The sequence below is a fragment of the Saccopteryx leptura genome, chromosome X (assembly GCF_036850995.1).
Source record: "Saccopteryx leptura isolate mSacLep1 chromosome X, mSacLep1_pri_phased_curated, whole genome shotgun sequence".
Lineage (NCBI taxonomy): Eukaryota > Metazoa > Chordata > Mammalia > Chiroptera > Emballonuridae > Saccopteryx > Saccopteryx leptura.
In genome coordinates, this window is record NC_089516.1 from 45,283,156 (window position 1) to 45,307,165 (window position 24,010).

General features: G+C 41.7%; 1 protein-coding gene across 2 annotated transcripts in view; it reads right to left on the reverse strand.

Annotated features, from left to right (window-relative positions):
- The window catches only part of JADE3 (jade family PHD finger 3), a 183,833-nt gene that overhangs the window by 55,073 nt on the left and 104,750 nt on the right, over nucleotides 1-24,010 (reverse strand). For both annotated transcript variants that reach the window (XM_066357000.1, XM_066356999.1), the window contains exon 4: nucleotides 5,424-5,581. In XM_066357000.1, the coding sequence (XP_066213097.1) occupies nucleotides 5,424-5,581 (158 nt within the window). The remainder of the gene's footprint in view (nucleotides 1-5,423; nucleotides 5,582-24,010) is intronic.

Genomic DNA, 24,010 nt, shown 5'->3' on the forward strand with positions numbered 1-24,010 from the left:
CCTCTACTTGTGATTATTGTTCATGAGTGTGTGTGTGTGTGTGTGTATATGTGTGTGTGTGCGCATATACAACATGTTTATTAACATTATTGGGGTATAACTGACATATTAAACTGCATATATTTAATTTTATTATTATTATTATTATTATTATTATTGTATCTTTCTGAAGTGAGAAGCAGGGGGGCAGAGAGACAGACTCCTACATGCGCCCAACCAGGATCTACTTGGCATGCCCACTAGGGGACGATGCTCTGCCCATCTGGGGCATTGCTCCTTTGTAACTAGAGCCATTCTAGCACCTGAGACAGAGGTCATGGAGCCATCCTTAGCACCCAGGCCAACTTTATTCCAATGGAGCCTTGGCTGCAGGAGGGGAAGAGAGAGATAGAGAGGAAGGAGAGGTAGAAGGGTGGAGAAGCAGATGGGTGCTTCTCCTATGTGCCCTGGCTGGGAATTGAACCCAGGACTTCCACATGGCACACCAATGCTCTACCACTGAGTCAACTGGCCAGGGTCTAAACTGCATATATTTAAAGTATACCAATTAATAAGTTCTGACACACAAATATATACATGTCTGCAAATGACACTACAGCCAAGATAATGAATATATTCATCACCTCCAAAAATTTCCTTGTGCTGTCCTGCTCTCCTATCTCCTTCCAAAAAACTACTGATCTGCTGTCACTAAAGAGTATAGTAGTCCTTGCTTTGCCCAGTGGTATAGTACTGTAAATAACTGTGTAAGCTGAAACTGTGAAAAACAATCTTAAAAATCAATGGGGAAAATTATGATTGTTCAATGACCCTTAAATTTTTCATCAAAACATTAAAAAACCTCTTATTGTTGGCTATAAATATATAGGAAAATAAAAAGTAGTAAAACAAATATGTATTTAATACACTATAATTTGAAACAGAGAGAACTTAAACTCTTCTTTATAAAAACTTATCAAGAGTACAGTACATGACTGCTTTTCACTGCCTAACTTATGTCACAGAGCAAGCACCTTTTCTAATGCCTTGACAAATTGTCATACTACCTTCTAAATTTTGATCAGTTTCCAAATTTGGTCCTTTGTGCTTTAATTGTAAAATGTTTCTGGGCATTCCTTTAATGTGCAGTTTTTTGCTGACACCATTTTCTCTGGGACATTGTCATTCTTTTCACCACAATCACTTTATTAATGTCCATAAGTTAACCTTCACTAAATTCCTTTAGCTGTATATCCAGAGCCTCTCACCAACAGTGTATACACATTCCCACAGTCAGTTATTTATTCTATAACTACATTTAGTTTAATTAAAATTTCTCTCCCAGTATTATCACTTTTTTTTAATTGAGAGGAGGGGAGGCAGAGACAGACTCCTGTGTGCACCCCAACCAGGATCCACCCAGCAATTCCCCTACAGGGCGATGCTCTGCCCATCTGGGGGCTGCCACTGTTGCTCAGCAACTGAACTATTTTTTTAGTGCATGAGACCAGACCACAGAGCCATCCTCAGCACCTGGGGCCAACTTGCTCAAACTGTTTGAGCCATGCCTGCAGGAAGGGAAGAGAGAGAGAGGGAAAGAGAGAGAGAAGGGTGCAGTGTGGAGAAGCAGAAGGTCACTTCTCCTTTGTGCCCTGACTGGGAATCAAACCTGGGACTTCAACACACTGGGCCGATGCTCTACTGCTGAGCTAACTGGCCAGCCCTCCTTCAGTATTATCACTTTTTATTCCTTTGTTTGGTGGAATTATCCAGGAAAATACTCTGGGCCTAGAGATATTTTTAGGGAGAGTTATTAATTAAAAATATTAATAGTTAAAAACTATTCAAATGATTTCACAGTGGGTGAGTTGTGGGAATTTGTTTAGGTAATCTTCAGGAAGGCAGAAAAAACCCAGAGAAATAAAAAACAGAATACACACAATAAAATAAAACAATAAATCCACCAAAAAAACATAGCAATCATAAATGCATATGCACCAAATAAACAGTGCTGCAAAACTGGTGAAATAAAAACTGATTGAACTGATAGGAGAAATAAGCAATTCCTCAATTACTGTTGGAGTCCTCAACTTCTCTCAGTAATGGACAAAATAGACAGAAAATCATCAAGGATATAGAAGAACTCAATGCCATCAACTAACAGGATCAAATTAACATTACAGAATACTTCACCCAACAGCAGCACGATACACATTGTTTTCAAGCACCCATAAACATGTACTACAATAGGTCATATCCTGGCCCATAAAATAAACCTCAATAAAATGAAAACAAATTGGAATTATGCAGAATGTGTTCTCTAATTAAAAAGGAATCAAAACTAGAAATCACTACCAGTAAGATAACAAAAACATATCCACATACTTGGAAACTAAAAATCACATGTCTAAAAAAAAAGCCTCAGAGAATAAAAGAAGGTGAAAGATGAAGTCTTAAGGGGAAAAAATACATTAAGATAAATGAAAATGAAAACACAATACATCAAAATTTGTGGGACACAGCTAGCACAGTGTTGAGAAGGAAATCGGTAACACTAAATATTTACATTGGAAAAGAGAAAAAAATCTCAAATCAGTAAGCTAAGCTCCCAACTCAAGAAACTACTTAAAGAACAGCAAAATAAACCCAAAGCAAGCAGAAGAATTGAAGTGGATAAGAGGAGAAATAAATTAAAACAAAAAATAATGAAACAAAAAGATGCTACTGTGAAATGGTCAATAAAATTGCCCAACCTATAGCAAATAAAAAAGGAGACAAAAATTGCCAATATCAGGAATGAAAGAGAAGGTATTAACATTTCATTTGCTTCAAGTATGTTCATAATTGCTCACTGAAGCATTTTTACAATGGCTGCTTTTAAATCTGTTAGATAATTTTAATATCTCTGTCATCTTGGTATTAGCATTTATTATCTGATCAGGCAAAGATTCTCTTCGTTCTTCATGAGTTATTTTTTTTTTACTGAAACTTGAATATTTTGGGTATTATGCTATGAGATGCTGGATCTTTATTTATTTATTTTTAATTAATTTTTTTTTCATTTTTCTAAAGCTGGAAACAGGGAGAGACAGTCAGACAGACTCCCGCATGCGCCCAACCGGGATCCACCCGGCACGCCCACCAGGGGCGACGCTCTGCCCACCAGGGGGCGATGCTCTGCCCATCCTGGGCATCGCCATGTTGCGACCAGAGCCACTCTAGTGCCTGGGGCAGAGGCCACAGAGCCATCCCCAGCGCCCGGGCCATCTTTGCTCCAATGGAGCCTCGGCTGCGGGAGGGGAAGAGAGAGACAGAGAGGGAAAGCGCGGCGGAGGGGTGGAGAAGCAAATGGGCGCTTCTCCTGTGTGCCCTGGCCGGGAATCGAACCCGGGTCCTCCGCACGCTAGGCCGACGCTCTACCGCTGAGCCAACCGGCCAGGGCCTGGATCTTTAAACCTTCTGTTTTGACTGGCTTCCTCCGACACTGCTCTGGCTGGAAATCAGGTTGGGGGAGAGTGACTATCAACCCATTACTATCAGGTGGTTACAGAAGTATTGATTCACCAGTTGGCCTCTGTCAACATCCAAGGGGCATGGATTTTGTTACTGCTGAGTGAGGTTGGGGGTTCTGGCTCCCCATTAAGCCTCTGCTGATACATCTCTCACTGGGATTGGAAAAAGTACCTTACTACTGCTCCCCATGTTGCCTCTTCCACTGACACCACGGGAAGAAGAAGAGCCCTCATTATCACTGGGCAGTGGTGAAAGTCCTGACTTTCTACTAAGTCTCTTCTGACACCACGCTGGATGGGAAGGGGGGGATGTATCATAACTGTCAGGTTGAGGTGGAAGTCTAAGCTCCCCATTGTTATTGCTATGGTATATAAAAACACTGGCAGCAAGGACATAAAAATGCCTGACTCATGTGTCCATTCATAATGCTGTTCTGATTTTTAGGAGGCAGGAAATGGTGTCAATGATGATGAACTAGTAAGGTTCCGGATGTGTTGGGAAAGGCTGGAGTTTTCCTTAAGAGAGATAGTCGCTCTGTGGGTGAGATAGCCTGGGCTTGGGATTCCAGAAGTGATTTAACAAGCATTTCTTCTGGAGCACAACTAGGACCTAAGAACCTGCTGCTAGGTACAGAGAATTCAAGAACGCGATCTGTGCCATGTAAGAACCTAATATGTACTAGAAAAAGATAGATGTACAATAAGATGTATAATTTCTCATAGTAACCAAGAGGTCCTACCAGCCCCTTTATCTGTTGCTATCCTTTTCCTTCCCTTCTTTTCCCTCCCCTTTGTCCTTCACACACACACTCACTCAAACTTGTATCAAGCATTTTAGTTCATGGAAGCCTGTGCAAAGAACTGGGAACACAGTCCTGGCCGGTTGGCTCAGTGGTAGAGCATCGGCCTGGCGTGCAAGGGGTCCCGGGTTCGATTCCCGGCCAGGGCACACAGGAGAAGCGCCCATCTGCTTCTCCACCCCTCCCCCTCTCCTTCCTCTCTGTCTCTCTCTTTCCCTCCCGCAGCGAGGCTCCTTTGGAGCAAAGATGGCCCGGGCACTGGGGATGGCTCTTTGGCCTCTGCCCCAGGCGCTGGAGTGGCTCTGGTCGTGGCAGAGCGATGCCCTGGAGGGGCAGAGCATCGCCCCCTGGTGGGCATGCCGGGTGGATCCCGGTGGGGCGCATGCGGGAGTCTGTCTGACTGTCTCTCCCCATTTCCAGCTTCGGAAAAATACAAAAAAAAAAAAAAAAAAAGAAGAACTGGGAACACAAAGACCAGTAAGAAAAAATGGCTTCCAAACCAGTTATTACTACTGAGGAGCTGAACTTATTAGCTCCTCTGGTAGAAAAGTCCTCTCCCTTTTATACAAAACCAAAATCCTCTTCTACTTAAACTTTCTTCTCTTGTCTTTGCAAATTCAGGTTATGTGCTTATAGTCAAATCAATTATTATTACAGTTATCCCCTTTTGTGTTTATGCATTTTATAAACTCTAAATGGTTTGGACTTCTATTTATAGATGCTATCACTCTAAGGACCCTATTATAATGAAATGACCTCACATGGGGTTATATATTAATAGGTTATATAATTAATGCTCTGTTTTTCTTCAAAGACTAATAAATGCTACTGATTGTTGAGTCAGACCTGAAAATCCTGGTCTCCAAAATCTTATCACATTTCAGATTGGACCTCAAACAGTTATCCTGTTAATGGACACATATTTTATTCCTAAATAAATGAGCTTGACTTTAACTACTAGCCTATCCTAGCCTGGTATACTTTGTCACTGGTCTGAACGAACTGGTGAACATGATATGTGACTTTGTTTATAAATGTATAATTAGCCACTCAAAGTCTCTTTCCAAGCAGCACACAGACAAACCATAAGAACACTCATTCCCTAAAGTCAAAGGTGCAAGCATTCAAATACCTGAGGGAAGGCTGTGGAAGAGTGTCTGGATTGGCTGGTACCTGGACTCCCTTTTCCCATTCCTCTTTCCATGTATCCGTAAAGAGATAATAGCTGTCAGGATTAATGTGGTGAGAATCTGAAAGTTTCATGGCACTGATGAGGTCCTTCCGGAATACCTAGAAAGACATTGCACACATCACAAAAGAACTAAAACCATTTAATGCTATTTTAAAAAGACAATATCCACCTACTCTATACTTAAACGAGAGAGAGATCTCGAACTTCCTAAATGGTCAGATCAATTCCTATTTGAAGGGGTTTGAAGTATTTACAGGGAAACCAGCTACTGGATTTTTTTAAATTATTTTTTTATTTATTCATTTTAGAGAAGAGAGACAGAGAGAGATAGAGAAGGAGGGGAGGAGCAGGAAGCAACAACTCCCATATGTGCCTTGGCCCGGCAAGCCCAGGGTTTTGAACCGGCGACCTCAGCATTCCAGGTCCACGCTTGATCCACTGCGCCACCACAGGTCAGGCGCTACTGGATTTAACAAAGAGTAAAGGGGTCCTTTCTGAATTATTTTCTTGGGATCCCTGAATTTAAAGTAACAATACAGATTACTCTAAACAGTTTGTATAAAACAAACAATCCTTAACTCTCTCAAATTAATCAACAAGTATCCTCTGATAAATTATAATTGTATATTTAGCCATCACCTTATTTTTATATTAACTGAGAAATATTAGACTTATAGAAAAGTTATAAAAATAGTACAGAGCTCCCATGTACCCTTCATATAGTAGTTTCCTCTAATGCTAACATTGTACATAACCAGTGTACAATTAAACCAGAAAATTAACATTGCTACTGTACTATTTATTAATTAATCTACAGACCTTATTCAAATTTTACTAATTTTCCCCTAGTGTCCTGCTCCAGAATTCAATCCAGGATCCCACACTGCAGTCAGCTGCCATTCTCTTTAGTATCCTCCAATTTGTGACAGTTTCTTGGTCTTTCCAGACCTTGACACTTATGAAGAATATTGGTCCTGGTTTTTTTTTCCACAGAGACAGAGAGAGAGCCAGAAAGAGGGATAGACAGTGACAGACAGACAGGAATGGAGAGATGAGAAGCATCAATTATTAGTTTTTCATTGCGCATTGCGACACCTTACTTGTTCATTGATTGCTTTCTCATATGTGCCTTTTCTGAGGGCCTTCAGCAGACCCAGTAACCCCTTGCTCGAGCCAGTGACCTTGGGTCCAAGCTGGTGAACTTTTGCTCAAACCAAATGAGCCCACGCTCAAGCTGGCCACCTCGGGGTCTCGAACCTGGGTCTTCGGCATCTTAGTCCGACGCTCTATCCACTGCGCCACCGCCTGGTCAGGCTATTGGTCATGTTTTTGATAGAAAGTCCCTACAATTTGGGTTTGTGTGATATTTTCTCATGATTAGATTAAGGTTACTAATTTTCGGGCAAGAATACATGGAAATGATGCCGTGCCCCTCTGATTCCATTGTATCAGGGATGTATGATATCAGTGTCATGTTAGTGGTGATGTTAAACTTGATCACTTCCTTAAGGTAGTGTCTTTGCTAGTTTTCTCCACTGTCAGGTTACTATATTTACTTTTGTAATTAATAAATATCTTAAAGAAGATACTTTGAGATTATTAAAACATTCTGCTTCTTTTCAAACTGCCATGTGCTAATTTTAGTATCCACTAGTAGGTCTCAGTCCTATATGTATTAACTTGAATTCCTCTGTAATACAGATGTGTCCTTTCTTTCCCATTTATCATTTAATTTATTTATACTATAGACACATGAATATTTTTGGGTTATAATTCAGTTATTCTTATTTATTTTGTTGCTGAAATTATTCTACTTTTGGTAATTGGGAGCATTTTTAGATTGGCTCTTTCAGTATGTTCCATAGTTTTTGGAGTATTTCCTTAAATTCCTATATTCCTATATGTCCTAGAAATGTTTGCACCTTATAACTCAGGGGTACCCAAACTATGGCCTGTGGGCTGCATGCAGCCCCCTGAGGCCATTTATTCGGCCCCCGCCACACTTCCGGAAGGGGCATCTCTTTCATTGGTGGTCAGTGAGAGGAGCACAGGAGTACTGTATGTGGCGGTGCTGCAAAGTGCAGCGTAGCTCATGTACAGTACTACTTCCGGTAAGTGTGGCTCCAGAAGCACGTCATATCACTTGTTACAGCTAGCAGCGACAAATATGGAACTGGACATTGACCATCTCATTAGCCAAAAGCAGGCCCATAGTTCCCAATGAAATACTGGTCAGTTTGTTGATTTAAATTTACTTGTTCTTTATTTTAAATATTGTATTTGTTCCCATTTTGTTTTTTTACTTTAAAATAAGATATATGCAGTGTGCATAGGGATTTGTTCATAGTTTATTTTATAGTCTGGCCCTACAGCAGTTTGAGGGACAGTGAACTGGCCCCCTGTGTAAAAAGTTTGGGGACCCCTGTTCTAACTGGTTAAAAAGCTATTGGGTTATTATTATTATTATTATTTTTTGTATTTTTCTGAAGCTGGAAACGGGGAGAGACAGTCAGACAGACTCCCGCATGCGCCCGACCGGGGTCCACCCGGCACGCCCACCAGGGGGCGACGCTCTGCCCACCAGGGAGATGCTCTGCCCCTCCGGGGCGTCGCTCTGTTGCGACCAGAGCCACTCCAGCGCCTGGGGCAGAGGCCAAGGAGCCATCCCCAGCGCCCAGGCCATCTTCGCTCCAATGGAGCCTCGCTGCGGGAGGGGAAGAGAGAGACAGCGAGGAAGGAGAGGGGGAGGGGTGGAGAGGCAGATGGGCGCCTCTCCTGTGTGCCCTGGCCGGGAATCGAACCCAGGACCTCTATTTTTTTTTTTTGGACAGAGACAGAGAGAGATTCAGAGAAAGGGACAGATAGGGATGGACAGGAAGAGAGAGAGAGATGAGAAGCATCGCTTCTTTGTTGTGGCACCTTTGTTGTTCATTGCTTTCTCATCTGTGCCTTGACTGGGGGGGGGGGGCTCCAGCAGAGCGAGTGATCCCTTGTTCAAGCCAGCGACCATGGACTTCAAGTCAGTAACCTTTGGGCTCAAGCTAGCAACATGGGGTCATGTCTATGACCCCATGCTGAAGCCAGCGACCTGGTGCTCAAGCTGGTGAGCCTGCGCTCAAGTCAGATGAGTATACGCTCAAGCTGGCAACCTCAGGGCTCAAACCTGGGCCCTCTGTGTCCCAGTCCAATGTTCTATTCACTGCACCACTATCTGGTCAGGCTCATATTATTTTTCAAAGAGAGGGTTTTGCCTCTTCTTCGCATAGTCTTAAGTTTTTTTTTTTAAGATTTTTTTTTTTTTAAAGTGAGAGGCCGGGAGGCAGAGACAGACTCCCGCATGCACCCCACCAGGATCCACCCAGCAACCCCCTACCAGGTGATACTCTGCCTGGCTGGGCCGCAGTTCTGCTGCTCAGCAACCGAGCTATTTTAGCGCCTGAAGCAGAGGCCACAGAGCCATCCTCAGTGCTCAGGGCCAACATTGCTCCAACCATTCGAGCCATAGCTGTGGGAGAAGGAGAGGAGAGGGGGAGGGGTGGAGAAGCAGATGATTGCTTCTCTTGTGTGCCCTGACCAGAATTGAACTGGGACTTCCACATGCCAGGCCGACGTTCTACCACTGAGCCAACTGGCCATGGCATCTTTTTTAAGATTTTATTTACTGAATATAGAGAGAAGAGAGAGAAGAGAGAGAGAGAGAAAGAGAGAGAAAAGGGGGTATCAGATAGTATCAACACATAGCAGTTGCTTCTCATATGTGCCTTGACCAGGAAAGCCCAGGATTTCAAACAAGTGACCTCAGCATTCCAAGTCTTAGGATTCTAATTGGCTTCTCGTTTAATTGCATTGGCTAATACCTATGCTAATATTTGAAATAGTAATGGGATCGGGCATTATCTGTCTTCTTCCTGCAATGAGTGAAAATGTCTCTAGTGTTTCTCCATTAAATAAGAAAAAATAAGATAGTAGGTTGAGGACTATGGGTTGTGTGTATTTCATAATGCTTTTTTTTTTTTTTTTTTTTTTTTTACAGAGACAGAGAGTCAGAGAGAGGGATAGACAGGGACAGACAGATAGGAACAGAGAGAGATGAGAGGCATCAATCATCAGTTTTTCGTTGTGACACCTTAGTTGTTCATTGATTGCTTTCTCATATGTCCCTTGACCATGGGCCTTCAGCAGACCGAGTAACCCCTTGCTGGAGCCAGCGACCTTGGGTCCAAGCTGGTGAGCCTTTTGCTTAAGCCAGATGAACCCGCGCTCAAGTTGGCGACCTCGGGGTCTTGAACCTGGGTCCTTCCACATCCCATCCGAGGCTTTATCTACTGCGCCACTGCCTGGTCAGGCCATAATGTTTTTTTTTTTTAAATTAAGTGAGAGCAGGGGCGAGAGAGAGACAGACCCCTGCATGTGCCCCTACCAGGATCGACCAGACAAGCCCATTATGGTGCAGTGTTCTGCCCATCTGGCATACTGCTTGGCAACTGAGCTATTTTATTTTATTATTATTTTTTTTTACAGAGGCAGAGATAGACAGGGACAGACAGGAACCGAGAGAGATGAGAAGCATCAATCATCAGTTTCTTGTTGCGCGTTGCAACTTCTTAGTTCATTGATTGCTTTCTCACATGTGCCTTGACCGCGGGCCTTCAGCAGACCGAGTAACCCCCTGCTGGAGCCAGCGACCTTGGGTCTAAGCTGGTGAGCTCTTTGCTCAAGCCAGATGAGCCCGCGCTCAAGCTGGCGACCTCGGGGTCTCGAACCTGGGTCCTTCCACATCCCAGTCCGACGCTCTATCCACTGCGCCACCACCTGGTCAGGCAACTGAGCTATTTTAGCTAGCGCCTGAAGCCCTGGCCATGGAGCCATCCTCAGCCCAGGGGCCAATCCACTTGAATCAATGGCTGCCGGGGTAGGGTTGGGGTAGGGCTGGGGTAGGGAAGTGGGGGTTGGGGGGAGAAAAGGGAGGGAGAGGGGTGGAGAAAAGATGGTGGCTTCTCCTGTGTGCCCTGACCAGAATCCAATCCAGAACATCCACCACATGCCAGGCAGACCACTGAGCAAACCGGCCAGGGCTCATAATGTTAAGAAAGTATCTTAGTTACTATTTTTTGACTGTTATATAATCACTGGGTATTGAATTTTGCTAAAGGCCTCTTCAGTGTATATAAAAATAATTACATAGTTTTTCCTTAGATATGTTAATATGTTATAAAATTTTATTAGATTCTTTAATACTGAAACTTGCATTTCTAAAATAATTGTCATTTGGTCATGATATATTATTTTCTTTTTTCTTTTTTTTTTGTATTTTTCTGAAGCTGGAAACGGGGAGAGACAGTCAGACTCCCGCATGCGCCGACCGGGGTCCACCCGGCACACCCACCAGGGGCGATGCTCTGCCCACCAGGGGGCGATGCTCTGCCCCTCTGGGCGTCGCTCTGCCGTGACCAGAGCCACTCTAGCGCCTGGGGCAGAGGCCAAGGAGCCATCCCCAGCGCCCGGGCCATCTTTGCTTCAATGGAGCCTTGGCTGCGGGAGGGGAAGAGAGAGACAGAGAGGAAGGAGGGGGGGGTGGAGAAGCAAATGGGCGCTTCTCCTATGTGCCCTGGCCGGGAATCGAACCCAGGTCCCCCACACGCCAGGCCGACGCTCTACCACTGAGCCAACCGGCCAGGGCCTATTATTTTCTTAATATGGTATTACATGGCCTTGGCCAGTTGGCTCAGGGGTAGAGCATTGCCCGGCATGTGGAAGTCCCAGGTTTGATTCCCAGTCAGGGCACACAGAAGTGACCATCTGCTTCTCCACCCCTCCCCTTTCAATCTCTCCTCCCCTCCTGCAGCCATGGCTCAAATGGTTCCAGCAATTTGGCCCTGGGTGCTGAGGATGGTTCCATGGCCTTGCTTCAGGCACTGAAATAGCTCAGTTGCTGAGCAATGAAGCAGTGGCCCAGATGGACAGAGCATCGCCCTGTAGGGGGCTTGCAGGGTGGATTGCAGTCGAGGCAAATGCGGAGTCTGTCTCTCTACCTCCCTACCTCCCTGCTTCCCACTTAATAAAAAAAGTGGTATTATATGCTGTTTTATAATATTTTATTTAATATTTTTATATCACATCCATGAATAATACTTATTTGCAGTTATCTTTCCTTTTTTTTTGTATTGTATTTAATGTTTAGGCATCAGTGTTACACATGCTTCATAAAAAATATTAGGACATTTTCCTTCCATTACAATGCTCTAGAATAACCTGAGAATTATTGGGACTATCTGGTCTCTATGAAACCATATGGTTGGGTACTTTTTTTCTTTTTTTGTGGGAAAGTTCCATAATAATTTCTTCTACTTTTTAAAAAAATTTATCTCTTTAAGTTTTCTACCTTTGATGGAGTCAATTTTAGTAATCTGTATTTCTGTAAGTTTTCTATCTTATCAAGTTTTCAAATTCATTTGTTCAGATGTTTACAAAGTATAGTCAGTTCTACTTTGCACAGCAGTGTGGGACCATAACAATGACAGTGAGCATAGAAACTGAAAAATAATCTTTTTTTTATAATTAATTTTTTTTTTTTTTTTTTTTTTTTTACAGAGACAGAGAGTGAGTCAGAGAGAGGGATAGACAGGTACAGACAGACAGGAACGGAGAGAGATGAGAAGCATCAATCATTAGTTTTTCATTGCACGTTGCAACACTTTAGTTGTTCATTGATTGCTCTCTCATATGTGCCTTGACCGCGGGCCTTCAGCAGACCGAGTAACCCTTTGCTGGAGCCAGCGACCTTGGATTCAAGCTGGTGGGCTTTTGCTCAAACCAGACAAGCCCGCGCTCAAGCTGGCGACCTTGGGGTCTCGAACCTGGGTCTTCTGCATCCCAGTCTGATGCTCTATCCACTGTGCCACCGCCTGGTCAGGCTAATCTTTATAAATAATGGGAAAAATGATATTTTTTTCTATACCTTTAAATATTTTAGTCAAAATATTGGAAGGTCTCTTACTGTTGGTTACGTATGTATAGAGAAATGAAAAAATATAACTATTGTAACATCGTTAGTATACTGTTAATTAAGCATTATAAATATTGAGCCCTGGCAGGATTGCTCAGTTGGTTAGTGTCGTCCTGATATACCAAGGTTGCAGGTTTAATCCCCAGTCAGTGCAATACAAGAATCAAGCAATTAATGTATAAATAACTATAACAACAGATTGATGTTTCTCTCTCCCTCTTTCCTCTCTCCCTAAAATCAATCAAGAAATAAAATTAAAAAAAGAAATATTGAGGATTTTTTTGTAGTAAAGCTTATCAGGAGTAGGTGAAACAATGCTTGCCTTCTTTTTATTATCATATAACTTAAGATATAGAACAAGCATGAGATGGAATGTTTCCATTATTGTTATTTTTAAAGAAAGTCTAATTTTGGTTTGTATTTCCCCTTTTCACCCAACAGTTGTTTAATAGGTTTAAAATTTCCAAAGGGAAGAACCTTTCTGTTTTTGTTAGTAATTCCTGATTTTACTGCATTTCAATCAGAGGGTTGTTTATATTTGTACTCAATGAAAATTACTAGTGATTTCTTTGTGATCAAATAGAATATTTAATCATATTTTGTATATGTGCCATAGACAGTTGGGATGGTGTGCTCTCTATTATTTCTAATATCAAAGTATAGAATCTGATGTATGTTCATCAAGATGTACCTTACTGGTTATGTTGTTTAGATCTAATATCTCCTTACTTATTTTTCTGTTCACTTAATCTGTTTGATATTGAAAAAGTTATTGGAAAGTCTTCTATGATTAGTGTGTTTCTATCTATGTCTCCCTGCATTTCCTACAGTTTTTGCTCCATAAAAGTGGTTGTTGTGTTATTCGGTGTATAACTATTTACAAGTATTGTAATGTTCATGGTGAATTGTGGCTTTTAGCATTAAAACATCTCGTTCCTTGGTTTGGGGGCTTGATTTCTACTTTGATATCAGGATTGCTACTCTTGCTGTTTTTGTTTCCATTTTTTCTGGTATACCTTTGTCCATATTTTTATTTTTATCCTTTCTGAATAATGTTTTAGTATACTCTTGTTTTTTCTTTTTTTTTTTTAGTGAGAGGCGGGAGGCAGAGACAGACTCTTGCATACACCCCAACTGGGATCCACCCAGCAAGACCACTAGGGGGCAATGCTCTGCCCATTTGGGACCTTTGTTCCCTTCTAACTGAAACTATTTTTAGAGCCTGAAGCAGAGGCCATGGAGCCATCCTCAGTGCCTGAGGCCAACTCATTCTAATCGAGCCATGGCTGTAGGAGGGGAGGAGGAGAGTGTGAGAGAGAGAAACGAGAGGGGGAGGCATGGCGAAGAAGATGGGCGCTTGTCCTGTGTGCCCTGACCAGGAATCAAACCTGGAACCTCCACATGCCAGGCTGACGCTCCACCACTGAGCCAACGGGCCAGGGCCAGGTATGCTCTTACATGCAGCATATAGTTGGGTCTTGTTTTGTGAGCCCAAAAAATACTTTTCTTTGATGTTAAGCCCATTCATATTTATTGACATGACTCATATATTTGGTCTTCAATCTCATATTTAATTATATGTGTTGCATTTCCTGTGCTTCTTTCTCTAGCAGATGCATATTCTTTGCTCTTTTAATTGTAGTTTTTAATATTTAAGAAGGTTTGCAGTTATATTCTAGTTATCTTTGTTCTTAGATCTTTAAAAATGTTCTTGGTCTCATTTTATTTTTTAACCTTATACTATCTGGTTTATTAGTCTTTATCGCTTTCAGTGAACTCTTCATGGGTGAAAAAGATAGGAATGACACATCCACTGTGGCATCCAAGAGGCTTCTAGTGTGAGCCTTAACCCTACCCTACAACGAGGGAGCCCAAGCTGTGTGGAAAATTCAAAGGCAAGAGGCAGGGGATGATAATATGGATACAATTACAATTTGGACTTATGGAAACAAAGCGATTCCCTATAATTTGCTTTCTGCACTCTAAGCACAATTAGGTGCTGATAATATGGGAACAGGAATCTATCTAAAACGTAATATACCATTTAGCCTCTGGTTGAAAGGGCACCAGGGTGACTAAGGGGCACAAAAATGTGCTCACCAGCCTAGAAATATGACTTCAATGGCTGTGACAGCCTAAACTTTGTGATTCTGCTTTTCCAGCAACAGAAAAAAGTATGCTGTGAGTTCCTAAGTATGTCATGAGTTCTGCCAACAATGTAGTGATAAAGTCCCAATTAACATCTAAGCAATGAAGGAATATACATTTATATAAAAGCACACATACACTGGTCTATACCTTACCTACTAATTTCTAATTCTGAAAAAATTCAAACAACCACTTCAGGGCTGAAGATAAATGTGTCCACACTTCTGAAGATCAAAAGAAAAGATGCTATCAAGCACACATTTTAGCCTTTGATGCTAATAAAGGTTCTGAGGTGAAACACTGTCCAAATTATGTGTAACATGAAAGTAGAAGAATAGAGCAATTTTTAATAAAGCAATTCTAAGTTGGTGCAGTTCTGTTTAAAGTGACAATATTTCACAGAGTACAGGACTGAACCATCACATAATCCATTGATACCCTATAAATGAATAAGGACTCATTCCATTTGCTACTTACCAGGAACAACTCTGCAAATACCTGCTGGTTTCACATAGGGAAGATTTAGAATAACATGACCTGAGCAAAGTAGAGAAGGACACCAACCTTAAATGTTGGTGATGGGGCAGCAAGATGGCGATGGAGTAGGTGGACGTACCAACTTCCACCTCCCAGAACCAAAGTGGATTACAAATTAATTTTAAGAACTATCATCTAGAAAAACCAACTTTGGACTAAACTAAGAGGACTCTTTAACCAAGGAACACCGAAGAAGGCACACTGAGACTGGTAGGAAAATGGGAAATGTGGAGAGGGCTTCTCAGCTCCTGGGAGCGAACAGCAGCTCGTAGGGACTCTCTTGACAGGAAGTGAGTTTAGCAGAGAGGGGAAGGGCCTGTGCTCCAGGAATGAAGCCCCAGCCTGCAGCCCCAGAGCCTAGAAGAGGCATGCGGACAGTATTTAGTTGCGCAAAAAGCCAGGATACTGTTTGTGAGAAAGAGACAGATTACTCAGACCCAGGATTCTTCTTAAAGGGACCACGCAGCAAACCACTTTCACAACCACTCAACCGGGTCTCTGGGAGACTGGGAGAGTTGAGAGGACTGGAGTAGCAGGAAGAGAGTGTAATCTAGGAGGGACAGGTAGAAACACTTTCAGGGACAGCCACCCTAACCCCTGGGCTGAGTAACGCCCCAAATCTGAAGCGAATATTTCCCCTGGAACCAGCAATACTACCAAAGTGAAACAGGACACCAGCCAAACAAGCTCTCCTGCGGCACTCAGAGCAGACTTGCTTAGAAGGAAGGAGCCTTCAGGAATACAGTATTGAATGCTAAGGTCTGAGCTGCATTGTTCCCACCCACACTGCTGAGGGCTCGCCGGAGGGCTGGTGACGGCAAGACACAGATGCATGGTGACGTCAGCGGGGGTGAAATCCAGACCAGCCACGACTGAGGCCGGGCATGAGCTCAGTCCCAACTGGCGGGGACAGAAGGGGAGCATGAAAGCAGTCAGACCCGGCTGTGGGCCGGGTGAGCAAGAGTGGTCCCACCTGCAATTCTGTCCACAGGGGAAAGGTGAAAGCCTGGGAACTGCACAGACCCGCAGCAGAGTGCTAGTGTGCAGCCCTGCCCCGGTGCGCCCTGCCCTTGGGGGAGGGACGGAAGCTGGGGAACAGGTGGAGACTTGCGGCTGAGCATAGGTGTGCAGCCCTGCCCACAGTGCCTAGGCTTGCGGCCCAGGCACAGTATGCATCCCCACCCACCGGGGTGGGATGAAGGCCAAGCCCATCCAGGGCTTGTAGCCCCCACATGGGAACACAGCCCAGCCTGTGTAGGAGAGATGGAAACCGCAGCAGGCCGGTGTTGGCAACGCCCATACCCGAACGCCCAAGGTAGCAGCAGAGGGGGCGACAGGTCTGCAGACACACCACACCTAAGGAACACAGAGACGACACCCATTGGACTCCAATGGCAACACCTTTCTTATATACAGACAAAATGGAAAGGCAGACAAATGCAACTCAAATGAATCAAGAGAAACACCCAGAAAAGGACTTGAATAAGTCAGATATAACCAAATTACCAGATGCAGAGTTTAAAATAATGATTGTTAGGATGCTCAAAGATCTTAGAACAATAGATGGACATAACAAATACCTAAAGAAAGAGATAGCAGGTATAAAAAAGGACATCGAAATAATAAAAAACAATCAGTCAGAAATGACAAATACAATATCAGAAATGAAGACCACAATGGAACGAATTAAAAGCAAGATAGATAAAGCTGAGGATCAAATCAGTAAGTTACAGGACAGGATAAATGAAGGCACGGAAGCAGAGCAGCAAAAAGAGACTCAAAAAGTCTGAGAAAACTCTAAGACAGTTCTGTGACAACATGAAGAGAAATAACATCCACATCATAGGGGTTCCTGAAGGATAAGAGAAAGAACAAGGGATAGAGACCTTGTTGAATCAAATCAGTTGAAAACTTCCCTATATTGATGCAGAAAAAAGTCACACAAGTTCAAGAAGCACAGAGAATTCCATTAAAGAGAAACCCAGAGAAATCTACACCAAGACACATCATAATTAAAATACCAAAGCTAAGAGAAAAATAGAAAATATTAAAAGCTGCTAGTGAAAAAAGGCTATCACCTACAAAGGAGCCCCCATAAGGATGACATCTGACTTCTCAACAGAAACACTTGAGGCCAGAAGGGAATGGCAAGAAATATTCAAAGTAATGCAGAACAAGAGCCTACAACCAAGACTACTTTATCCAGCAAGGCTATCGTTTAAAATTGAAGGAGAAATAAAAAGCTTCCAAGACCAAACCCCTCACCCCCCAATAAAACTCAAGGAATTCATTACAACCAAACCAATGCTGCAAGAAATGCTAAGGGGCCTGTTGTAAACAAATCAAAGGGGGAAAAACATAGTAAAATAGGAATATAGCTTTAAAGAACAAAATGGCAATAAACAACTACAAATCAATAATAACCTTAAATGTAAATGGATTAAATGATCCAATCAAAAGACATAGGGTTGCTGCATGGATAAGAAAACAGGACCCATACATATGCTGTCTACAAGAGACACAGCTCAAAACAAAAGATGCACAATAGACTAAAGGTAAAAGGATGGAAAAAAATATTTCATGCAAATAGAAATAAAAAAAAGCTGGGGGCCTGACCAGGTGGTGGTGCAGTGGATAGAGCGTTGGACTGGGATGTGGAAGAACCCAGGTTCGAGACCCCGAAGTTGCCAGCTTGAGTGCGGGCTCATCTTGTTGAGCAAAAGCTCACCAGCTTGGACCCAGGGTCACTGGCTCCAGCAAGGGGTTACTCAGTCTACTGAAGGCCCAAGGTCAAGGCACATATGAGAAAGCAATCACTGAACAACTAAGAAGTCGCAACATGCAATGAAAAACTAATGATTGATGCTTCTCATCTCTCTGTTCCTGCCTGTCTATCCCTCTCTCTCTGTCTATTTAAAAAAAAAAAAAAAAAAAAAAAAAAAGAAAGAAAGAAAGAAAGAAAGAAAAAGCTGGTGTAGCAATACTTATATCAGACAAAATGGACTTTAAAACAAAGGCTATAGTAAGAGATAAAGAAGGTCACTACATAATGATAAAACGGAGCAATCCAACAGGAAGATATAACCATTATAAATATCTATGTACCTAATATAGGAGCACCTAAATATATAAAGCAAACTTTGATGAATATAAAGGGTGAGATTAACAGCAATATTATAATAGGGGATTTCAATACCTCACTAACATCACTAGATAGATCTTCAGGAGAGAAAATTAACAAAGAAACAGCAGACTTAAAGGACACACTAGATAAACTGGATTTAATAAATACCTTCAGAATCTTTCACCCTAAAGCAGCAGAATACACATTCTTTTCAAGTGCTCATGGTACATTCTCTAGGATAGACCACATGTTAGGGCACTAAAGCGCTCTCAACAAATTTAAGAAGACTGAAATCATATCAAGCATTTTCTCTGATCACAATGGCATGAAACTAGAAATCAATCACAACAAAAAACCTGAAAAATACTCAAACACTTGGAAACTAAATAGCATGTTATTAAATAATGAATGGGTTAATAATGAGATCTAAGAAGAAATAAAAAAATTCCTAGAAACGAATGATAATGAGCATACAACAAGTCGAAATTATGGGACACAGCAAAAGCAGTGCTGAGAGGGAAGTTCATAGCATTACAGGCATACCTTAAGAAGCCAGAAAAAGCTCAAATAAACAACTTAACCCTGCATCTAAAAGAACTAGAAAAGAACAGCAAGTAAAGCCCAGAGGTAGTAGAAGGAAGGAAATAATAAAGATCAAAGCAGAAAGAAATGACATAGAGACTAAAAAAACAATACACAGGATCAATGAAACCAAGAGCTAGATCTTTGAAAAGGTGAACAAGATCAATGAACCTTTAACCAGACTCACCAAGAAAAAAGAGAGAGGACTCTAATAAATAAAATTAGAAATGAGAGTGGAGAAATAACAACTGTAACAACAGAAATACAAAGGATTGTAAGAAAATACTATGAAGAACTCTATGCCAAAAAATTAGACAACTAGATGAAATGGACAAATTCCTTGAAACATATAATGTTTTAAAAATCAATCTGGAAGAATCAGAACACCTAAACAGACCAATTACAACAAATGATGTTGAAACAGTTATCAAGAAACTCCCAACAAACAAAAGCCCTGGGCCAGATGGCTTCACAAGTGAATTCTACCAAATATTCAAAGAAGAACTAACTTCTATCCTTCTCAAGCTATTTCAAAAAATTCAAGAGGAAGGAAGACTTCCAAGCTCCTTTTATGAGGCGAGCATAATTCTCATTCCAAAACCAGGCAAAGACAACACAAAGAAAAAAAATTATAGGCCAATATCCCTGATGAATTTAGATACTAAAATCCTCAACAAAATATTAGCAAACCAGATCCAGCAATATATGAAAAAAATCATACATCATAATCAAGTGGGATTTATTCTGGGGAGGCAAGGCTGGTACAATATTCGCAAATCAATCAGTGTGATTCATCACATAAACAAAAGAAAGGAGAAAAACCACATGATAATTTCAATAGATGCCGAAAAAGCATTTGATAAAATCCAGCACCTTCCAGTCTACCTGAATCATTACCAGCTAGAAGCAGCAGTCATTGGGACTTGGACATGAGCTGCAAAGTATAGAATGGTGACAACAATTCCAGTGCCATGCGGACTTTTCCTGTGGGGAACTTTCCTGGACTCCTGCTCCCTGTGACAGCTCCTAACAGACTGAACTGTGGTTGGGTTGCATTTTTCAGGGATTTGGCATGGTGATGGGGCCAACTTGGACTTGGTGAACATGTTAAGGACACTACTCTTTTAGGGATTCTTGCTGTATTGGCCAAGAGTTTGCTTAAAGGCTTTTAATCACTGTAAAAAAAAAAATAGAGGACTGGATGAAGAAGATGGGGCACATATACACCATGGTATACTATTCAGCTAGGAGAAATGATGACATCGGATCACTTACAGCGGAATGGTGGAGTCTTGGTGGCATTGTGCGGGGTGAAATAAGCGAATCAGAAAAAAAACAGGAACTGCAGGATTCCATACATTGGTGGGACATAAAAACAAGACTAAGAGGCATGGACAGAAGTGTGGTGATTACGGGGGGTGGGGGGAGGGAAGGAGGGAGAGGGGGAGGGAGAGGGGTACAGAGAGAACTGGATGGAGGGTGGCGGAGGACGATCTCTCTTCGGGTGATGGGTATGCAACAGAACTAAATGACAAGATAACCTGGAAATGTTTTCTTTGAATGTATGTACCCTGATTTATTGATGTCACCCCATTAAAATAAAAATTTATTTATAAAAAAAAAATCCAGCACCAATTCATGATCAAAACTCTCAGCAAAGTGGGAATATAGGGAACATTCCTCAACATGATAAAGGCCATCTATGACAAACCCACTGCCAACATCATGCTTAATGGGCAAAAATTAAGAACAATCCCCTTAAGGTCAGGAACAAGGCAGGGGTGCTTCCTTTCACCACTCTTATTCAACATAGTTCTGGAAGTCCTAGCCACAGCAATCAGACAAGAAGAAAAAATAAAAAATAACCAAATTGAAAAAGAAGAAGTAAAACTATTGTTATTTGCTGATATGATATTGTATATAGAAAACCCTAAAGTCTCAGTGAAAAAACTACTAGACCTGATAAATGAATTCAGCAAGGTGACAGGATATAAAATTAATACTCAGAAATCAGAGGCATTTTTATACACCAACAATGAACTGTCAGAAAGAGAAATTAAGGAAACAATCCCCTTCACTATTGCAACAAAATAATAAAGTACCTAGGAGTACATTTAACCAAGGAGATTAAACACTTGTACTTGGAAAATTATAAAACATTGATAAAAGAAAAAGAGGAAGATACAAAAAAGTGGAAGCATATAATGTGTTCATGGATAGGAAGAATAAACATCATTAAAATGTCTATATTACCCAAAGCAATTTCTAAATGCAATACAATACCAACTAAAATACCAATGACATACTTCAAAGATATAGAACACAAATTTCAAAAATTTATATGGAAACAAAAAAGAACACAAATAGCCTCAGCAATCTTGAAAAGGAAGAATAAAGTGAGAGGTATCACACTCCCTGATATCAAGTTATACTACAAGGCCATTGTACTCAAAAGAGCTTGGTACTGGCATAAGAACAGGCATATAGATCAATGGAACAGAACACAGATCCCAGAAATAAACCCGTACCTTTATGGACAACTGATATTTGACAAAGGAGATAAGAGCATAAAATGGAGTAAAGACAGCCTCTTCAACAAATAGTGTTGGGAAAATTGGACAGCTACCTGCAAAAAAAATGAAACTAGACCATGAACTTACACCATTCACAAAAATAAACTCAAAATGGATAAAAGACTTAAATGTAAGCCATGAAACCATAAACATCTTAGAAGAAAACATAGGCAGTAAGCTCTCCAACATCTCCCGCAGCAATATATTTGCTGATTTATCTCCACGGGCAAGTGAAATAAAAGACAGGATAAACAAATGGAACTATATCAAAATAAAAAGCTTTTGCACAGCTAAAGACAATAAGAACAGAATAAAAAGACAAACTACACAATGGGAGAACATATTCGACAATATGTCAGATAAGGGGTTAATAACCAAAATTTATAAAGAACTTGTAAAAGTCAACACCAGGAAGATAAACAATCCAATCAAAAAATGGGCAAAAGAAATGAATAGACATTTCTCCAAAGAGGACATACAGATGTCCAATAGGCATATGAAAAAATGCTGAACATCACTAATCATTAGAGCAGGGGTCCCCAAACTTTTTACACAGGGGGCCAGTTCACTGTCCCTCAGACTGTTGGAGGGCCAAAGTATAAAAAAAACTATGAACAAATCCCTATGCACACTGCACATATCTTATTTTAAAGTAAAAATTACAAAACGGGAACAAATACAATATTTAAGATAAAGAACAAGTAAATTTAAATCAACAAACTGACCAGTATTTCAATGGGAACTGTGCTCCTCTCACTGACCACCAATGAAAGAGGTGCCCCTTCTGGAAGTGTGGCGGGGGCCGGATAAATGGCCTCATGGGGCTGCATGTGGCCCGTGGGCCATAGTTTGGGGACCCCTGCATTACAGATATGCAAATTAAAACTACAATGGGATATCACCTCACACCGGTAAGAATGGCGCTCATCAACAAAACAACACAGAATAAGTGCTGGTGAGGATGTGGCAAAAAGGGAACCCTCCTGCACTGCTGTTGGGAAGCAGACTGTGGAAAACAGTATGGAGATTCCTCAAAAAATTAACTATGGAACTGCCTTTTGACCCAACTATCCCACTTTTAGGAATATAACTTAAGAATACTTTATCACTGATTGAAAAGGAGAAATGCATCCCCATGTATATGGCAGTGTTGTTCACAATAGTGAACATGTGGAAACAGCCCAAGTGTCCGTCAGTGGACGAGTGGATTAAAAAGCCATGGTACATGTATATAATGGAATACTATGGGGCCATGAAAAAGAAGGAAATCTTACCTTTTGCGAAATAAGCCAGGCAGAAAAAGAAAAATATCATATGATCTCACTCATTTGAGGAATCCAATGAACAATGTAAACTGAGGAATGGAATTGAGACAGTGGTGGGATCAAAGGGACCAGAGGAAAAGAGGACAGAGGGAAAGGGGATGATAGGATGGGATAATCCTGAAGGGAAGGGGGGAGGGCGCTGTAGGGAGGGGGGTAAGGATGATGTTGAGAGGAATATGGGGGAGGGGGGATGCATTTGGGGCGACACTAGAATCTATGTAAACACAATAAATAAAAATCAATAAAAAAAGTGAACTTCGTGGATTAGTCTGCGGGCCGCACAAAATTGTTCGGCAGGCCGCATGCGGCCCGCGGGCTGCGAGTTTGAGACCCCTGGTGTAAGGGGATAAGAGAGGATCATAGAAATATCCATTTAACATGTTTTGTAGAAAGATCAGTGTTCTGGGTGGCTAGAGGGTGAAACAGGATCACCATGTTGCTGAATACTATAATCCATTGCTAAAAATTACTACAGTGCCCTTAATGAGCCAGTTGAGTGGTGGTGGCAATTTACAATTGTATTAAACTACTGTCTTTAAGATGGTAGTGTGGGAAATCCTACCTGAGATCTGTAAAGTATACGAGAGCCAGTATTTTCTTCCAAAAATTATTTCATTATTTTCTATGTTACATACTTCACAATATAAATCAATGCTCTGGGGTGTAATAATGCCATAGCATCTAATTACATAATGTAAGCTTTGTCTTCATATTTGATATAACTGCTTATGAAATCTGTCCTGAGCCCTGGCCAGTTGGCTCAGTGCTAGAGCATCGGCCCGGCATGTGGAAGTCTCGGGTTCGATTCCCAGCCAGGACACACAGGAGAAGCGCCCATATGCTTCTCCACTCTTCCCCTTCTATTTTTTCTCTATCTCTCTCTTCCCCTTCCTGCAGCCAAGGCTCCATTGAGGCAAAGTTGGCTTGGGCACTGAGGATGGCTCCATGGCCTCTGCCTCAGGCGCTAGAATGACCCCAGTTGTAGCAGAGCAATGCCCCAGATAGGCTGAGCTTTGCCCCCTGGTGGGCATGCTGGGTGGATCCCGATCTGGCACATGTGGGAGTCTGTCTGTTTGCCGCCCCCTCACTTATCACTTTGGAAAAATGAAAAAAAAAATCTGTCCTGTAGAATTTCCTATGTATTCTGGAAATATATACCATATTTCCCCATGTATAAGACGCACTTTAATTTTGGGGCCAGAAATTTGAAAAAAATGTATTACATAAAGTTA